The sequence below is a fragment of the Stigmatopora nigra genome, chromosome 3 (assembly GCF_051989575.1).
Source record: "Stigmatopora nigra isolate UIUO_SnigA chromosome 3, RoL_Snig_1.1, whole genome shotgun sequence".
NCBI classification, from domain to species: Eukaryota; Metazoa; Chordata; class Actinopteri; order Syngnathiformes; family Syngnathidae; genus Stigmatopora; species Stigmatopora nigra.
The window spans coordinates 16,096,400-16,112,544 of record NC_135510.1 but is presented as its reverse complement, the minus strand read 5'-3'; the positions used below and the strand labels follow the sequence as shown (position 1 = coordinate 16,112,544).

Below are 16,145 nucleotides of genomic sequence, written 5' to 3'. Positions count from 1 at the left end.
ACTTTCCGATTATAGACTTTGAAAACCCACACATTGGCGTTCAGGTAAGTTTCCTTACTCAACTGCCCCTTTATGACTCCGCCCCCAGTCCTCCATTTTCCTCGAAGGTTCCTCACCCTTGACTTTTTATGCCCGACTTCAAACGTAACCGAGTTGTGATTAGGGCGTTTGAGGATCCAGCATGGTTTGGGGGGGGGGTGAGACTACAGAGCGACCCCCGACTGAGATCCACCGCTGGGTCCTGCTAGCTAATCCACCCTGCGGAGTCTTGCCAGGACCCCTTTGTTCCGTCCCGGTTTTGAGAAACTCACAGTCTTGACTGGGTTTCGGCGCCCTCGGCGGACCTCATGCTGCTCGGCAAAGGACCCGGCAGAGGTTGCGAAAGTATTCACATTTTGGAATTATGTAGGACAGATATTTCAATACCAATAGAATATGTAGAAGTAGGTGGAAAAGTCCAAAATAATTGACATTAGTTTTTTTTTTTACATTTTAACGGATTAGCCATAAATCCTTGCTAAAGGTGACAACAGCAATTTTGTTCATTTAGGATATGAATTTGTTATATCATAATCCAAAAGCAGTGGTGTCAAACGTAAGGCCCGGGGGGCCAGGCCTTACTTCATATTGTTTTGAGTAGCCTGCAAAAATAAATTACGTGCATTTGACTTTGTTTTTTGTTTCTATGGGCTAAAATAAAATTGGAATATAATGCCTGTAGTTCTTTATGAGAAATCAAGGATATCAGAAAATTACCTATACTCCTACTTTTAGTTGTACAGTCATACCATTACTTATAATAGCTCTACTTAGAAATGCATCTACTTACAAATGCCTCTACTTACAAATGCCTCTACTTACAAATGCCTCGACTTACAAATGCCTCGACTTACAAATGCCTCGACTTACAAATGCCTCGACTTACAAACGCCTCTACTTACAAACGCCTCTACTTACAAATGCCTCTACTTACAAACGCCTCTACTTACAAACGCCTCGACTAACAAACGCCTCGACTAACAAACGCCTCGACTTACAAACGCCTTTACTTACAAACGCCTCTGCTTACAAACGCCTCTACTTACAAATGCCTCTACTTACAAATGCCTCTACTTACAAATGCCTCTACTTACAAATGCCTCTACTTACAAATGCCTCTACTTACAAATGCCTCTAGGTACGAACGTTTCAGGTTACGAAATGTTATAAATGAAAATGAGTGACTCGAGATACGAAAAAGATCCAAGTTACGAAATCCCCCAAAAAGTAAATGCATTTCCTTATACGTTATTCTATTTCGAATCCCCCTTATTAAGCGATTAAAAACTTTACAAATGTAATGCGACACATATTTTCACACACACACACAGGGCACACGTAAAAGCCTAAAATGTACTACAAAGTGGACGGCTTTCAACCCTGGTAGAACGGCTATTGTTAACATTTGGCGGACAAACAAGGGTATTACATCTAAAACGGCCACGGGGGGAAATATTTCAGCGGCGCAGGGCACATTTTCATTATTTTAAGACAAACATAATTAATTTTCTTATCATTTTTTTTCTCATTTTTGTGTTTCCTCACATTTTTCCAACAAAATTGTGACAAGTTAAAACCAATTTTAAAGGGTTTAGTTGGTAGTTGTGCGAATTAGAGAATTTACATATAAAGTACACCTCTACTTACAAAATTGTCAAGTTACTAAAAAAGTCTTGGAACCAATTAATTTCGCAAGTAGAACTACAACTATACTTCAAACATGTTACAATGAATATCCTAATCTGAAAAAATAGCTTGATTTTTTTCTTAGTTGTTGGATTTTTATATCTATAACGTAATAAATAGTTCGGCCAAAATTACCACAGAAAAACGACGGAAGATCCAAATGATTGTACACTGGAAAAAACCCTTCCCTCTCACCACTCTAATCTCAACCCTATAATAAAAAAACTACCGATAAAATAACGTCATCTAAATACCATCACAGAGGTGAGGAAATGGACAAAACGGGGTAGTAATGCCATGCTGTATCAAAGATCTCAACAAGAACCATTATCCGCCTCCTTAATTTAAGCACTGGCACCGAACTAAAGGGCCGCCTTTGTCTGGGATTCATGCGGGTAAAAAAAAAAAAAAAAAAAAGCGATGTCAGAGGGAAATAATCAGCATGGGCCCTCCACACAACGTCGGGCTAGGCCGCCTGCGTTCTTGGCCACGGGAGCCCCCGCCGGCTCATTTCTGTGGAGATGAAATCTATGACAAGCCCCTCAGTGAAGCTGAGAGCAGGCAACAGTCCAGTAACACCCACAGGCCTGGAGGCATCCTGTGACCCCCTTAGAAAAGTCACATTCACTTTGCTCTGGAGAAAGGAAAGAGAACGCCGGCGGCTTTAGCAGCCCATGTGAAATGAAGAAATGTGAGGAGGTGAAATCCAAGTGAAAATAAGTTTAAAAAAAACCTCCCTACCCCATCTAGTACCCTTCCTTTCCTCACTATAGAGCACTGTGCTTATGCTGCTCTAATTAAAACGTGAATGGGAGATTTTATACATACAAAAAAAACAATGTATATTCATGTTTTTTTTGCTGTATAATTGTATTTAGGAAAGTCAGGTTTTTTTTGTTTTTGGACTAGAGCAGAAGGTCACACAGGCTAATACCCATCAGGCTAAAACATTGTGAAAGAGCTGGGCGCTGTATTCAAGGAGCAGAAGTAATGCTTTTATTTTATTATTTATGCCTTTTTACCGGCCGCATTTAGATAAAACTGCTGCTTGGGTAAGAGAGGCTTATTCAAATGAATGATTTCGCATTCAAAACTCGGCCTGGTTTGAGATGAATCAGACGTACGCGGAGAATATGTGGAATTTCAAAATGTTCCCAAGGAACGCCTGAAGGGGGGAAACGCGATTTTGTTAAGCAGTGGTCATGCATGCATTAATACATGTATGACCTGAAATATGACACTCAAGACAGGGTTTTTTGTTGCTTAACAACATGAAAACATCAATTAAGGGTCGACGGTTAACAAATTCAAGAATTTGCATTTTTTTATATTTTATATGATTTTTTTATTTTTTATATTAAATTTTTATGTTTTATATTCATTTTTTATATTTTATATTCATTTTTTATATTTTATATTATATTTTTTTTATATTTTATATTTTTTTTATATTTTATAGTATTTTTTATATTATTATTTTTTTATATTTTATATTATTTTTTTATTTTATATTATGTTTTTATATTTTATATTATTTTTTATATTATTTTTTTATATTTTATATTATTTTTTGATATTTTATATTAATCTTTTATATTTTATATAAAATTTTTAGATCCATTAACACTAGCCTAGCATGCTAATCCATTTTTTGTTGGAATTTCTTACTCGGGTTATAAAAAAAGGGTAAAAACTTTACTAATACATCTCTGGAAAGGTTAAAGGTGAAGTTTGCTAATTTCAACCTGAGAGAAACATTTGCTATCAACTAATAAAAAACTTTGTGTCTGACTCATGCTAAAAAAACGAATGAGGATAATAAGACGCTAACAAGCTAATGCTAGCAAGCATGCTATGAAAAAACAAGCTTTACTTATTTCATAGTTTTGCATGTTTTGACCTATAATTATAAAAAAATAAAAGGTACTACGTGAGCATGAAGTACACTACGTTCAGTTTCATGATTAAAAGCAAGGATAAGGTTAAGTTAAGTGAAGTTAAAGGCAGAGTTTGCTATTTTCAACCTGACCAACATATCAACCAAAAAAAAACTTTCAAAATCAACCATGCAAAATGTATTTAAACATTCATAAGTTTACTTATTTCATAATTCTGCATGTTTTGACTCATAATTAAAAAAAATTAAAAGATACAAAGTGAGCATAAAGTACACTACGTTCGGTTTCTCGATTATAAACTAGGATAAGTTTAAGTTAAGTTAAAGGCGGAGTTTGCTATTTTGAACCTGATTCACATTTGACCAAAAAAACCTTTCAAAATCATGTTGAAAATGTAAAATATTTAACTATTACATAATTTTGCATGTTTTGACTCATAATTCAAATAAATTAAAAGGTACTAAGTGAGCATAAAGTACACTATCTATCGATTTCCTGATTAAATACTAAGATGCACTTTCAAAAAATTCTAAGCTTATTCCGTTCATTTTAATGTTGATTTTCCAAATTTGAAAAAGTCCCTATTTTGTGTGTGTATTAATTACACCAAAGTTCTAAATGGGTTTCATTCAGGAGAATTTAGGCTCAGTAACAGCATGTCTGGCATGTTCACAGCATCCATTCAAATTGCTTTAATTTTATCCCTAAACAAGTCACAGTTCCTAAGGGCATTATATAAGCAGGACATGTAGTGCTTGCTATGATATGCTACCATGTGTTAATTCCTTGTCACAGGACTTCATTTCTTTCTTTGGCATTTTATCGTTGTTACAGTAAATGTCGACAGAAGGGATGTCCCGATTTTTTCATATGACTCCAAGTGAACGTGTTTGGAGAAAAAGTACTAAATAGGGGGGAAAAGTAATTATTTTGTACAACCAACTTCTCAAAAAATATGATTAGATTCAATTAGAACTCTATTTTATCACGTTTTGGGAAAATTACTTGGTTGAAGTAGCAATACAGACACAGAAGACATTGTAGACCTAGTTAAGAATAAACTAAACTAAATAAAAAAACAAAATAAAATATATATATGAATAAAAATGAAATAATAATCATATGATTATATTGTTATGTCAAGACACACAAACACAAAAAAAACTTTTTTTGAGTTGTTTGGCACAAAAATAGGCTTGCAAGAAAATTGTTGAAATAATCTATTTAACATAAATAAACGTATGTTGTGGATAAACTTGCTCACCCAATGCGATTTACATTTTACGTTTGTTTCAATAGTGTCAAAATAATCTATATATTAGTAATATTTTTTGTTACGTCATTATAGTGCCAGAGCAAAAAAAATTAGAAAAACCCGATTTTTTTTTTACCCGATTCTGAGTCTCTGAAAACTATGCGATTGGCCTCGATTCCCGAAAAAATTCCATTCCGATTTCCGATCTAGTTGAGATTACATTACACTTGCGATTCTGTGTTTGAACCCGGTTCCGCTCTTACCTCAGTCCCTGATGGGGTGGCCCCCGGCGAGTCCACCTTGCGTTTTTTGCGGGGTCCGATAGCCGCTAGCGCCGTGAGGTTAGCATCCCGTTGCCTCATTTGGGCTAATTCCTGTTGCTGCATCTAGAAACAAAAAAAAAAACAATAGTGCATCCATTAAAACAAAATATTTTTTTAATTAGATGAAATAAATCTGATACAACTTCATTTTTAAGTATACATTAATTTGATCAAAAAATTAGCGATTTTAAGGATCTACCGTATTGTTATAATTATTGTTTTGCAGGATTTGACATAAGATCTCGTTTTTTGTGCCGTCTTGTTTTACAGTATTTGTCACTTTTTAGTTTAAAAATGTTTAGTTCAAAACTCCAAAACCTTCTAAAAGGTCTTTTTCAAACAAAAATGCTCAACTTTGGTAGATTCTGGCAGCCTTTTTTGTGTGTTTCTAATCACATATAAAACGGTTAGCCTTTAATTTTCAGCAAAACTAATACATTGGAATGACTTAAATTTTGAGCACGATAAGCCACATTTACACCAAAAAACTTGGTTATATTCAGGGTCACTTTCTTGTTTGATTGGTTACATCTGTTGCACATCACAATTCAAAGCGTGGTAGCTCAAATAACCTCAGTTTCTCTTTACATTTTGATATTTTTTCAGTAAAAAATATTCAAACCAGACCTGTTACAGAACTTATTATCTAGAAAAACAAACACCTCAACCATAGAAAGAATTCGATATGATGACTTTTTTAAAAGACCGGTAATAAGTTGGGATAGCATACCCCCGACTTGTGAGGATATGCGGTTCAGAAAATGAAAGAATGAAGAAAAACAGGATTAATAGACGTCTGTTAATGAGCTACAGTTTGATCAATAAAGTTTTCCAGATTTCTTTAGCCAACACAACATAAATTGTAAGCAAACTCTCAATCTCACTCTTAATCACGACCAAATACATTAAAGTTTTCATTTTCCACATTTTTTTCGTACAATTTGACGAAGCAAGATGTGAAGAGGGGTGTCAGACTCGGGTTGGTTCGCGAGCTGCTTTAATGTCAACTTGATTTCACATGGGCCGGACCATTTTAGATATAATATTTAGATTTTTTATTATTATAAATGAATTAAAAGAACTGGATTAAAAGCCCTGAATAATCAGTTTTTTATAGATCTAAAACAATGTTTATTTTAGCTTTTTTTAAATATATTTTTAGATTTTACAAAATGACTTTTGAACTAAAAACAGAAAAAAATGATTAAAAAATGACAATTATTGATTTAAAAGTGGGAAAATCCGGAAAATTTATATACATCTATACTCTTCATTTTAATTTGATCCTAAAACAAAAAGTCGGTACTCATCATTTACTTTCCCGGGCCATTCAAAATGATGCGACGGGCCAGATTTAGCCCCCGGGCCTCCACTTTGACACACATGCTCTAAAGAAAACGCCAAACATCTTTCATAATTACAGCTCCAATAAATCACCAAGAAAACCAAAAATCCCCCAAAAATGGCCGACCCCTAAAGCCATTTATCTGGCTCAACTCACTCACAAAACATCCCCCCAAAAAACGGGCTCAAACCCGACTGGTACAACCATTACAGAGTTGCCAATTAGTGCGCATGTGCGAGTAGGCGGGTCCAGTTTCATCAAGGGGGGGATTTTTGGGAAGGGGGGGGTTCTGCCCAAAGTAATGTCACGTCTAGCCGCGGGCCTGGGGAGGGCAGTGTGGCTAAAAGCCTATTGGTTGAATGTGCGAAAGCCCGGGGCGGTGGCACAGTGGGTGTAGCATGCAAACACACACGTGCCTCTTGTATCTAAGTTGGCCGCAACATCGAGGGGGGGGTGGGTTGCGTACCCACCAGGCTGCCTGTGTGCCTGCCCCCCCGGCGGCGAAGCGAACAGGGACAATCAATGTGCGCTTTCATGTCTCCCATGTTCTTTTATGTTATCTCTCAGCATGTGTTTAGCCGGGCACCGCTATTTGTACTCGCCGTCTGATCCCATATCGGGGAAGGGAGGGGGGCGTGGCGTGGAGAGGGTTTGGGGGTGGGGTGGGGGGGGTTTACTTTCAAATGCGGGGTCCGTGGAAAAAGGTTGCTTTGGTGTATATAAGTGGAATGTAAAATGTGTGTGTAGTTGCTTGTGATATTTTTTTTTTATTTTTTATCTATTTTCTGGAAGCCCGCTGGCGAGGCCTGGCCTTTAGGGTGTTGCCACTTCACATTTAGCACAGCGGAACTGGTGAGAAATTCAAATGTACTGACAACGCCACGTCAAAGGCTGCTGCGGTGGCAGGAAATTGCAAAGAAAAGTGGGTTTTGCTAAAATGGGTTTGAGGAGAATATAATTTTTGACTGTTTGGGGTGTTCAATGCTGGGGATGGTTTATGATTATGGGAAAGAAAGGGTTTTTGGGAGGTTTTTTGGGGGGGAATCTGTTTTTTTTGTTATTTGGGGATGTTCTGAGACTATTTTGATTTTGGGAAAAATGTGGGTTGGGATGTCGGGTACTCGGATGTTTGGTCGCCCGGACGTTTGGTCGATGGGACATTTGGTCGACGGGACGTTTGGTCGACGGGACGTTTGGTGGACGGGACGTTTGGGGGACGGGACGTTTGGTTGACGGGACATTTGGTCGACGGGACGTTTGGTGGACGGGACGTTTGGTGGACGGGACGTTTGGTGGACGGGACGTTTGGTCGACGGGGACGTTTGGTCGACCAGGACGTTTGGTCGACCAGGACGTTTGGTCGACCAGGACGTTTGGTCGACCAGGACGTTTGGTCACCCGGACGTTTGGTCGCCCGGACGTTTGGTCGCCGGACATTTGGTCGCCGGACAATCTCAATTCGATATACTGTTTAAAATTCAAAATAAGGGATTTCTAATCCCGCCATAATCTGTGCAAATTTTAGAATATCTATGGATTACCGACAAATTTTCTATGGAATGAAAAGTTTGCCATCAACATACTTATATTTATCAAAAAATGTCATAATAATTACTATAAAACATTTCTAGAATTTTTGTACTTATGGGAAGATGGATATATCTCCCAAAAACTTCCAAATATTCTTATTTATAAAAACCTACCCAAAGACTTCCAAATATCATTCTTATTTATAAAAACCTACCCAAAGACTTCCAAATATCATTCTTATTTATAAAAACCTACCCAAAGACTTCCAAAAATCACTTTTATATGTATATACATGACTTAAAATAATTCTTATTTCCTATCTATACACCTACTAGATATGGAATTTAGCGTGTATAGAAAGCAAACCCAAAAAAACCTAAACACTTTTCTCCGAAAACAAGTTTATCACAAACCCGCCTGTAAGCCCCTCCCCCAAAGTGTCAGCGGGCTTGACCTTAAAGAATCCCAAAGCCAAATTGGAGGGAGAAAGAGAGTGAGTGTGCACTATCTTACTGATGGCACCAGGATGCCGGCATCCCAGGCTGGCAGTTGGCACCAGGCATGTGCTCCCAAGCGCCCACAGCAACTGCCTCTTTTCAGATTTACGACCGTACAATAAATGAAGTCCTCCCTTGTGCCATCTGCAAGCCCTCCATCTTGCCTAAACTTCCAGTCAGCCATGACGAATATCTGATTTCGATCTGGTGTCATCCAATCACAGATCAGATACCCGCCCTGCTTCGAAAATTTGCAATATTTCAACTTATCAATGGATTTATTTATTCACCCCGCCATTGGACGCCATTGGCCATTCACTATTATAACCACGCCCTCCACAAAGCAGGAATTGATCCCACGTTTTTCTGCACCCAAGCCAGGCGAGTGAACCACTACACCGAGGCGTCAAAGTGGTTGAATACAATGAATTCAGTGAAGGATCCATTTTTTGGGGAAAACTCCTTAATTTTCAGAACCAATTCATCATCACAAGTGTCGCTCGCAGGGGGTGCTGGAGCCTATTCTAGCTGACTTCAGGCACAAGGCATCGGACACTCGGAAAAAATATTAAAACTCACACTAAGGGCAATTTAAAGTGTCCAATCAGCCTACCACGCTTGTTTTCTGAATGTGTGAGGAAACTGGAGTACCCATAGAAAACCCACGCAGGCCAAGGGAGAAATTGGAAGCTCCACAGAAGGTGGAGTGACTTGGATTTGAACCCAGGACCCGAAAACTGTGAGACAGATGCACTAGCCACTCAGCCGGTGGGCCAACTTTGGGAAAAATTAATCAGTTAAATATTTAGTCATAAGCAAAGGATAAAAATATGTAAGTTAGAAAATTATATAGATATATATTAAAAAATGAATAATTATGAATAAAAAAAAATTAATTAGAAAAAAAGAATAACGGGTAAAATTCAAATAAGGGTGCATTGATAAAAATATATATATATTGTAACCCACAGGTGTCAAAGTGGTGGCCCGGGGGCCAAATCTGGCCCGTCGCATCATTTTGTGTGGCCCAAGAAAGTAAATCATGAGTGCCGACTTTCTTCCATAGATGAGTTTTTTTTACCAGTAGACATTTTTTTGACCTGCACTGGCCTCAAAAGAGCTAAGCTAATGCTAACGTCGAAATAATCAAGACTTTCTCGGCCACCCTGTGCACTAAATCTGACCTCATTTTGTTAAAAAACGGCACTCAAAAGGAGCGCTTTAGTTCACCAACCCCAAAACCAAAATCAATTTGCGAAAGTCGGCCTTGATTTACACGTTCAATTAAATCTTTTTAATGAGGACTAGTATTGTTTCGTCGATATTGCACGCAGTAAAAAGGCTTTTCACCCTGAGATTGATATGCAACCTACCAAGATGAATACATTTGCCGAGTTCCATTAAAAACAGTGTCCGGAAAAATAAGAAAAAATAAGAAATATTTGTGTTTGTAAAAGGTTTTTAAATACCCACGACAGCAGCTTTGCCCTTTTGAAGCACGGAGACTGTGACTTGTAAAGTCAAATTGCCAACAAAAGGTCAGCACGTGTAAAAAAAAAAAACATTCTCACAATCAATCTACCGCTGCAAAAGAGCTTTTTTTGTACAAAAATGGTGGCGCATTTAGATTCTGTGATCCAATCCTGCCTGAAGATGCACTAAAATTTGGCGTTTTTTGACCAAAATGATTGTATTTGTTCGTAAGTGTGTTTTTAAGTGAATTCCAAGAAATAAATCAATTGAAAGTCATTTTAAAATATAAATTTGGGCTTTTTATGTTGATTTTGTTAAAGTTTTAGTAATATTTTAGAATTTACCTTGCCAGGACGTGACTTTTTATATCTTTATAATATTTATTTATGTTTTTTTTATGAAAAAATGCATTTTTTTGCAGTAGAACCACCAATTTTGTTATACACAGCTGTTTTAATTCCAATAAAGGCTTTTAATTGATTGAAAAATCCTAAAAAAATTGCTATATTTACAGAAAACGACATTTTTAAAAGGTAGTGTGACCTGAAAATCATTCAAAATCGACAAGTGATGTCAAAAACTTCCCCTAAAATAAAATTAAGGGACCCTTAACAAACAAAAAGTGATCCAAAACGAAGAAATACCACAAAATCAACAGGAAAAAAACAAGCAAATACGCCATAATAAACCATAAATGACCCAAAATCAACAAAAAGTAAGCAAATAATAATAAAATACTGATAAAGGCCAAATTGGATGCCATAAAATTGTGGCAGTTTTTGCCAAAATAGAAGCAAATGATCTTAAAATGAAGATGTCATTTGGTTTGGATTGATATGATGGCCAACCTGTCCTTCTTCTTTGACTGTTTTTTAACAAAGACTTTGCAAAGCGTGCCCCCCCTCCATCTTCTCCCGTTTTTTCTCATTGCCTCCATCCCCCCACAACCCCAAAGGAAGGCTCGCGGCCGCCCAGACGCTTACAGACAGATGTCCTTGGCGGAGCACAACATGCTCTGCTTGACGTCAAAAGTGGCTGCAGGGCTACGAAGAAAGCTAAAAAGGAGCTCCGGCTGGAGACAGTGCCATTAAAAAAGGCTGGAGCCATTCTGCGTGGCCTAGACATTTTTCACTTGGTCTACAGTAATCCCTCGAATATCGCGGCTTCAACTTTCGTGGGCTTCACTGCATTGCGGATTTTCAGTAAAGTCGAAATTATTATTATTTTTTTAAGTTCATAAAAATGTGAAATTCCATGCTGAAACTTGAGTGCAAGTAAAAAAAATATATTCTTACAATGAGGTAAAACAAAATTATATAGATATGTATTTTTTAAAATTCATAAAAATGTGAAAATCCATGCTGAAACTTGAGTGCAAGTAAAAAATATATATTCTTACAGTGAAGTAAAACAAAATTATATAGATATGTATTTTTTAAAATTCATAAAAATGTGAAAATCTACGCTGAAACTTGAGTGCAAGTAAAAAAAAATTCATACAGTGAAGTACAAAAATATATAAATATATATGTATTTTTTTAAATTCATAAAAATTTGAAAATCTACACTGAAAAAAAATGAAAAACAAAAAAAAAAATCTATATCTATATATATATATATATATATATATATATATATATATATATATATATATATATATATATATATATATATATATATATATATATATATATATATATATATAAAGATATAGATTTTTTTCCTAATGTGGTGACCCTACTTTGCGGTTTTTCGTCTATGTCTGGTCTACATTAACTGCGATAATCAAGGGATTACTGTACTTTTACCTATTATGCAACTACATACCTTCTCTCCCTATTATTTCCCTTATAAAGATACTAAATAAAAATCAACAGATATTGTATTTGGCTAATGCCTTTACACACAAAAAAATCCAATCAACTAAAACAATTTATCTAACCGATTTTGAGACTAAAGCCCATTTTTGAAAAAATTTAACCCGTCTAATGACAGACAAAATTCCCCCTACGCCCCCCAAAAAATAGGTTTCCAAGTTAACCCTATGTCCCAACACCCTGTAAAAATACTGAAAAATAATGTCTAAACTTTCATTTTCTGAACCGCTTACCCTCACCAGGGTCACACAGGGGGGTGCTGTAACCTATCCCAGCCAACTATGGGCCCCAGGCAGGAGGAAAACCAACAACCAATCATAACTATTGCGAATTTAGAGCATTCAACCAGCCTACCACACATTTTTTTGGGACATGGTACCCACACACAAAAAACCCGCACAAGCCCAAAAGCAACACCAGGATCATCCATCTAATTCCTTTCTATTTCCCCCCATAAAAAAAACATCTTCCAATTGTCTTGTTAGCACCTGAATTGTTTTTACTAACATTTCTACGCCCTTACAACAACAACAGCGAGAAAACGCTTCCTAAACCTATTCACAGATCATTAAAATAACCGCTGACATAAGTACAATTCCCAACATTAAATGTCCTTCCTCGCCATCTCTTCACTTCGCTTTGTCGTCAAACCGTCAGCCCTTTTTTCACCCCCCCCCCCACCCTCAAAATCAAATCCACCCCCCCATACACCTCTCTCCTCCTATTGATCACATTTAATTTGCATCCAGAAAAGATGAAAACGTACACATTCATACTCCACGCCAATGATTTATTCATCTGAATATCAAAACAAAACGGGTAAGATGGATGAGAAAAGACCCCCGTCTTCATAGGCGATTCGACTAAGCAGCCTCTGAGCTTGTCTCTCTCTCTTTGCGGCCCCCCCGGGTGGGCACGTGGAGTGCAAGCGCTTCTAATTAACAAGGTGAATCATGTTGCCGTTCTCTAATTAGCCCAACATGACAATCTAATGGAAACACGCAGACCCGATACATACTCTTGTCCTTCCTACACCCCCCATTAAGCCCCCCACCATCCCACCCCAGTGATAACACCTTGGGATTCAACCACAAAGCAAAGATGGTAGAAGAGTATGCACGAGGTCAAAATGGAACGTTGGTAGTGGGGTTTTTTTTTGCAAGGTGTAACGTAGCCCCCTTTTTTCTTAATTGAAACCCATCCCTAGCACCTCGCCACTAGCGTGGCTGTGGTACGCTCAATTCCCCCGGCGCGCACTTCCCAAGGAGCGCTTGGAAGAAAAAAAAGCGTGAAGACAAAAGTGAAGCTCACGGGCGAGGAGATGTGTCGCCCCGTCTTCCTCTGAGGCAAAAAAAAACGAAAGAAAATCTCCTTGTTTTCTTTCTCATTACAGCACTTTTGTCATAGAGGAAAACATACACTCAGGAAGACCAAAGGTATTTTTTTGCTAAAAAGCCAGAAGAAGTGTGTTGTTTTTTTTTGTTTTTTTCCTTCTTCTGGTTCTTACAACATGACTTGAGGTGAAGAAGTAAAAGAGGGGGAAAAAAGTCAAGATCGCAAAATGATAACAAAGCAACAAATACAAAGGCGGTGCTCTGCAATGATTCAATTTCAAAGTGTGACCTTGACTTCCAAGTGCCCGAACTTATAGTTTTGCCAGTTAAGATTTGGGAATTCTTTTAGTCAGTAGGAAAAATATAGGATGTAGTTTGCCATGAATTTCGACTTTAAGAGTGAAATATGACTTAGGTGGATATTTGGGTTATTTTATGAGAGTATAATGAGATTTAAAGCTTCACCATGAAGTGCACAAATAGATAATATATAAATAAGTTATCAATAAATATGCAGTAAACATATAGATAAGCAGTCAACATATATGTAAGCAGTCAGCAAATAAATAAGCAGTCAACATAGATAAGCAGTCAAGAAAAACGTAAGTAGTCGACATATACGTAAGCAGTCAAAATATACGTAAGCGGTCAACATAAATAAGAATTTAACATAGATAAGCAGTCAGCATAGATAAGTAGTCAACAAAAACGCAAGAAGCTGACATATACGTAAGCGGTCAACATATACATAAGTGGTCAACATAGAGGTAAGCGGTAAACATAAATGAGTATTCAACATAGATTAGCAGTCAACATAAGTAGTCAACATGGATAAGTAGTCAACAAACCCGCAAGTGGTCAACATATACGTACGCAGTCAACATATACATAAGCGGTCAACATTTACGTAAGTTGTCAGCATACAGATAAGCGGTCAACATATAGATAAGCGGTCAACATATAGATAAGCGGTCAACATAAATAAGTATTCAACATAGATAAGCGATCAACACTAATAAGCGGTCAATATAGATAAACTGTCAACGTAGATAAGCAGTCAACGTAGATAAGCAACAACATAAATAAGCAGTCAACATAAATAAGCAATAAACAGATTAGTCAACATGGATAAGTAGTCAACATAGATAAGCAGTCAACATAGATAAGCAATAAACAGATTAGTCAACATGGATAAGTAGTCAACATAGATAAGCAGTCAACATAGATAATTAGTCAACATATATTGGTAGTCAACCTGAATAAATGGTACCATAAAAAAGTAGTCAAGTAGAAAAGTGACTAAAGTGTTTAGCAGCCTTTGTACTATTAATGCAAATACAAGACAACATTAGTCTTGATGAGATCCTCCTAAGCACAATCAATTAAATTACAAGTATAGAAACACAAGTCCATGATCCGCAACAAGAGTAAAAATGATAAACCCTCCACCCATGTATAAAGAACGCAAAGAGAAGGTACGGCATGAGGTCAGACTATACGATCCGTGAATTGGGACTTGCAAAAAACAGCAGGAATTCTCTTTGAAAGTCAGCATAGAGAATGAAGAGGAGGAAGAAGACGTTGGTGCAGTGTAGCCTGCATTTGGGTCCTGACGCCTCGGGGCTTGCTAACGGGCTCAAAAGCGAAGAGAGCCGTTTTCTATCGCGCCATAGGAGGAGAGCCTCTGAACTTGTACGAATAACCAGCTTAATAGAAAGAAGAACAAAACAACCAGAGCCGACGTGCTGTCCTTTGACATGCCGGAGCCTCTCGCCTCTGGAGGAACCAGGCCAATTGCCCGATGGGGGGGTTTTGATGGCGTGGGTGGGTGAACACACCGGTCCGGGATAAATGTTGACCACTGGGTCACTTGTGGAGGATGCGAAGCCAAACGAGGAACAACATTTACGCCAACTTACAACAACAACAAAACCATGTCTATTCATTACATGTGTACTGAGGTTAAATATGTTAATGCCGGGCATATGTCATGAAGTAATGAAAGAGCAATTTGTGGATAACTAACGGATAAGTAGTAAGGCAAGTTTAATAAAGTGAGTGGTCGAGAAAGTTGAGCTAGGTCAGAATTAACTCGGTAGTGGAAGTTCAAGGCATTTCAAGAAGAAGAAAAATGGACGAAATGGACAAAAGGGTGCCTAAGGGAAGATAAGACTTGAGGAGAATTATTTCGACAAAGGCCTCGGAGAGAGTCTCACACGAAGGAATGACTTTGGGCAATAAGAAAAGAGAAGATGATGGACTTTCCGTGCATTCAGCCATCAGTGACGAGAAAATCGGGAAGCTTTGTGTGGGTTTTTTTGTGTAAAGGAACTTCTTATATTCATCCTATTGTACGATTCGTTCTGTTATGAAAACCAAAAAAAAAAACCCAAAAACATTTCATCCCTAATGTTTTGGAGCAATTGAATGAAGGTGTTGCTCTGGTAGAGACTTGGAAAAAGATGGAAATACAGTATTTTCTCGCATTTAAGCCGCCTAATACCGTATTTCTCGCATATAAGCCACCTGATACCGTTTTTTCTCGCATAGAGGCCGCCTAACACCGTATTTTCTCGCATATAAGCCGCCTAATACAGTATTTTCTCGCATATAAGCCGCCTAATACCGTATTTTCTCGAATTTAAGTCGCCTAATACCGTATTTTCTCGAATTTAAGTCGCCTAATACCGTATTTTCTCGCATTTAATCCGCCTAATACTGTATTTTCTAGCATATAAGCCGCCTAATACCGTATTTTCTCGCATATAAGCCACCTAATACCGTATTTTCTCGCATATAAGCCACCTAATACGGTATTTTCTCGCATTTAAGCTGCCTAATACCGTATTTACTTGCTTGTAAGCTGGCTAATACCGTGTTTTCTCGCA

At 37.5% G+C, this 16,145-nt stretch overlaps 1 protein-coding gene across 1 annotated transcript in view; it reads right to left on the bottom strand.

Moving 5' to 3' along the window:
- Positions 1-16,145, bottom strand: part of LOC144194095 (transcription initiation factor TFIID subunit 4) — a 90,501-nt gene that overhangs the window by 31,177 nt on the left and 43,179 nt on the right. Inside the window, exon 15 of the mRNA XM_077712912.1 lies at positions 5,142-5,264. Within this exon, the coding sequence (XP_077569038.1) occupies positions 5,142-5,264 (123 nt within the window). The remainder of the gene's footprint in view (positions 1-5,141; positions 5,265-16,145) is intronic.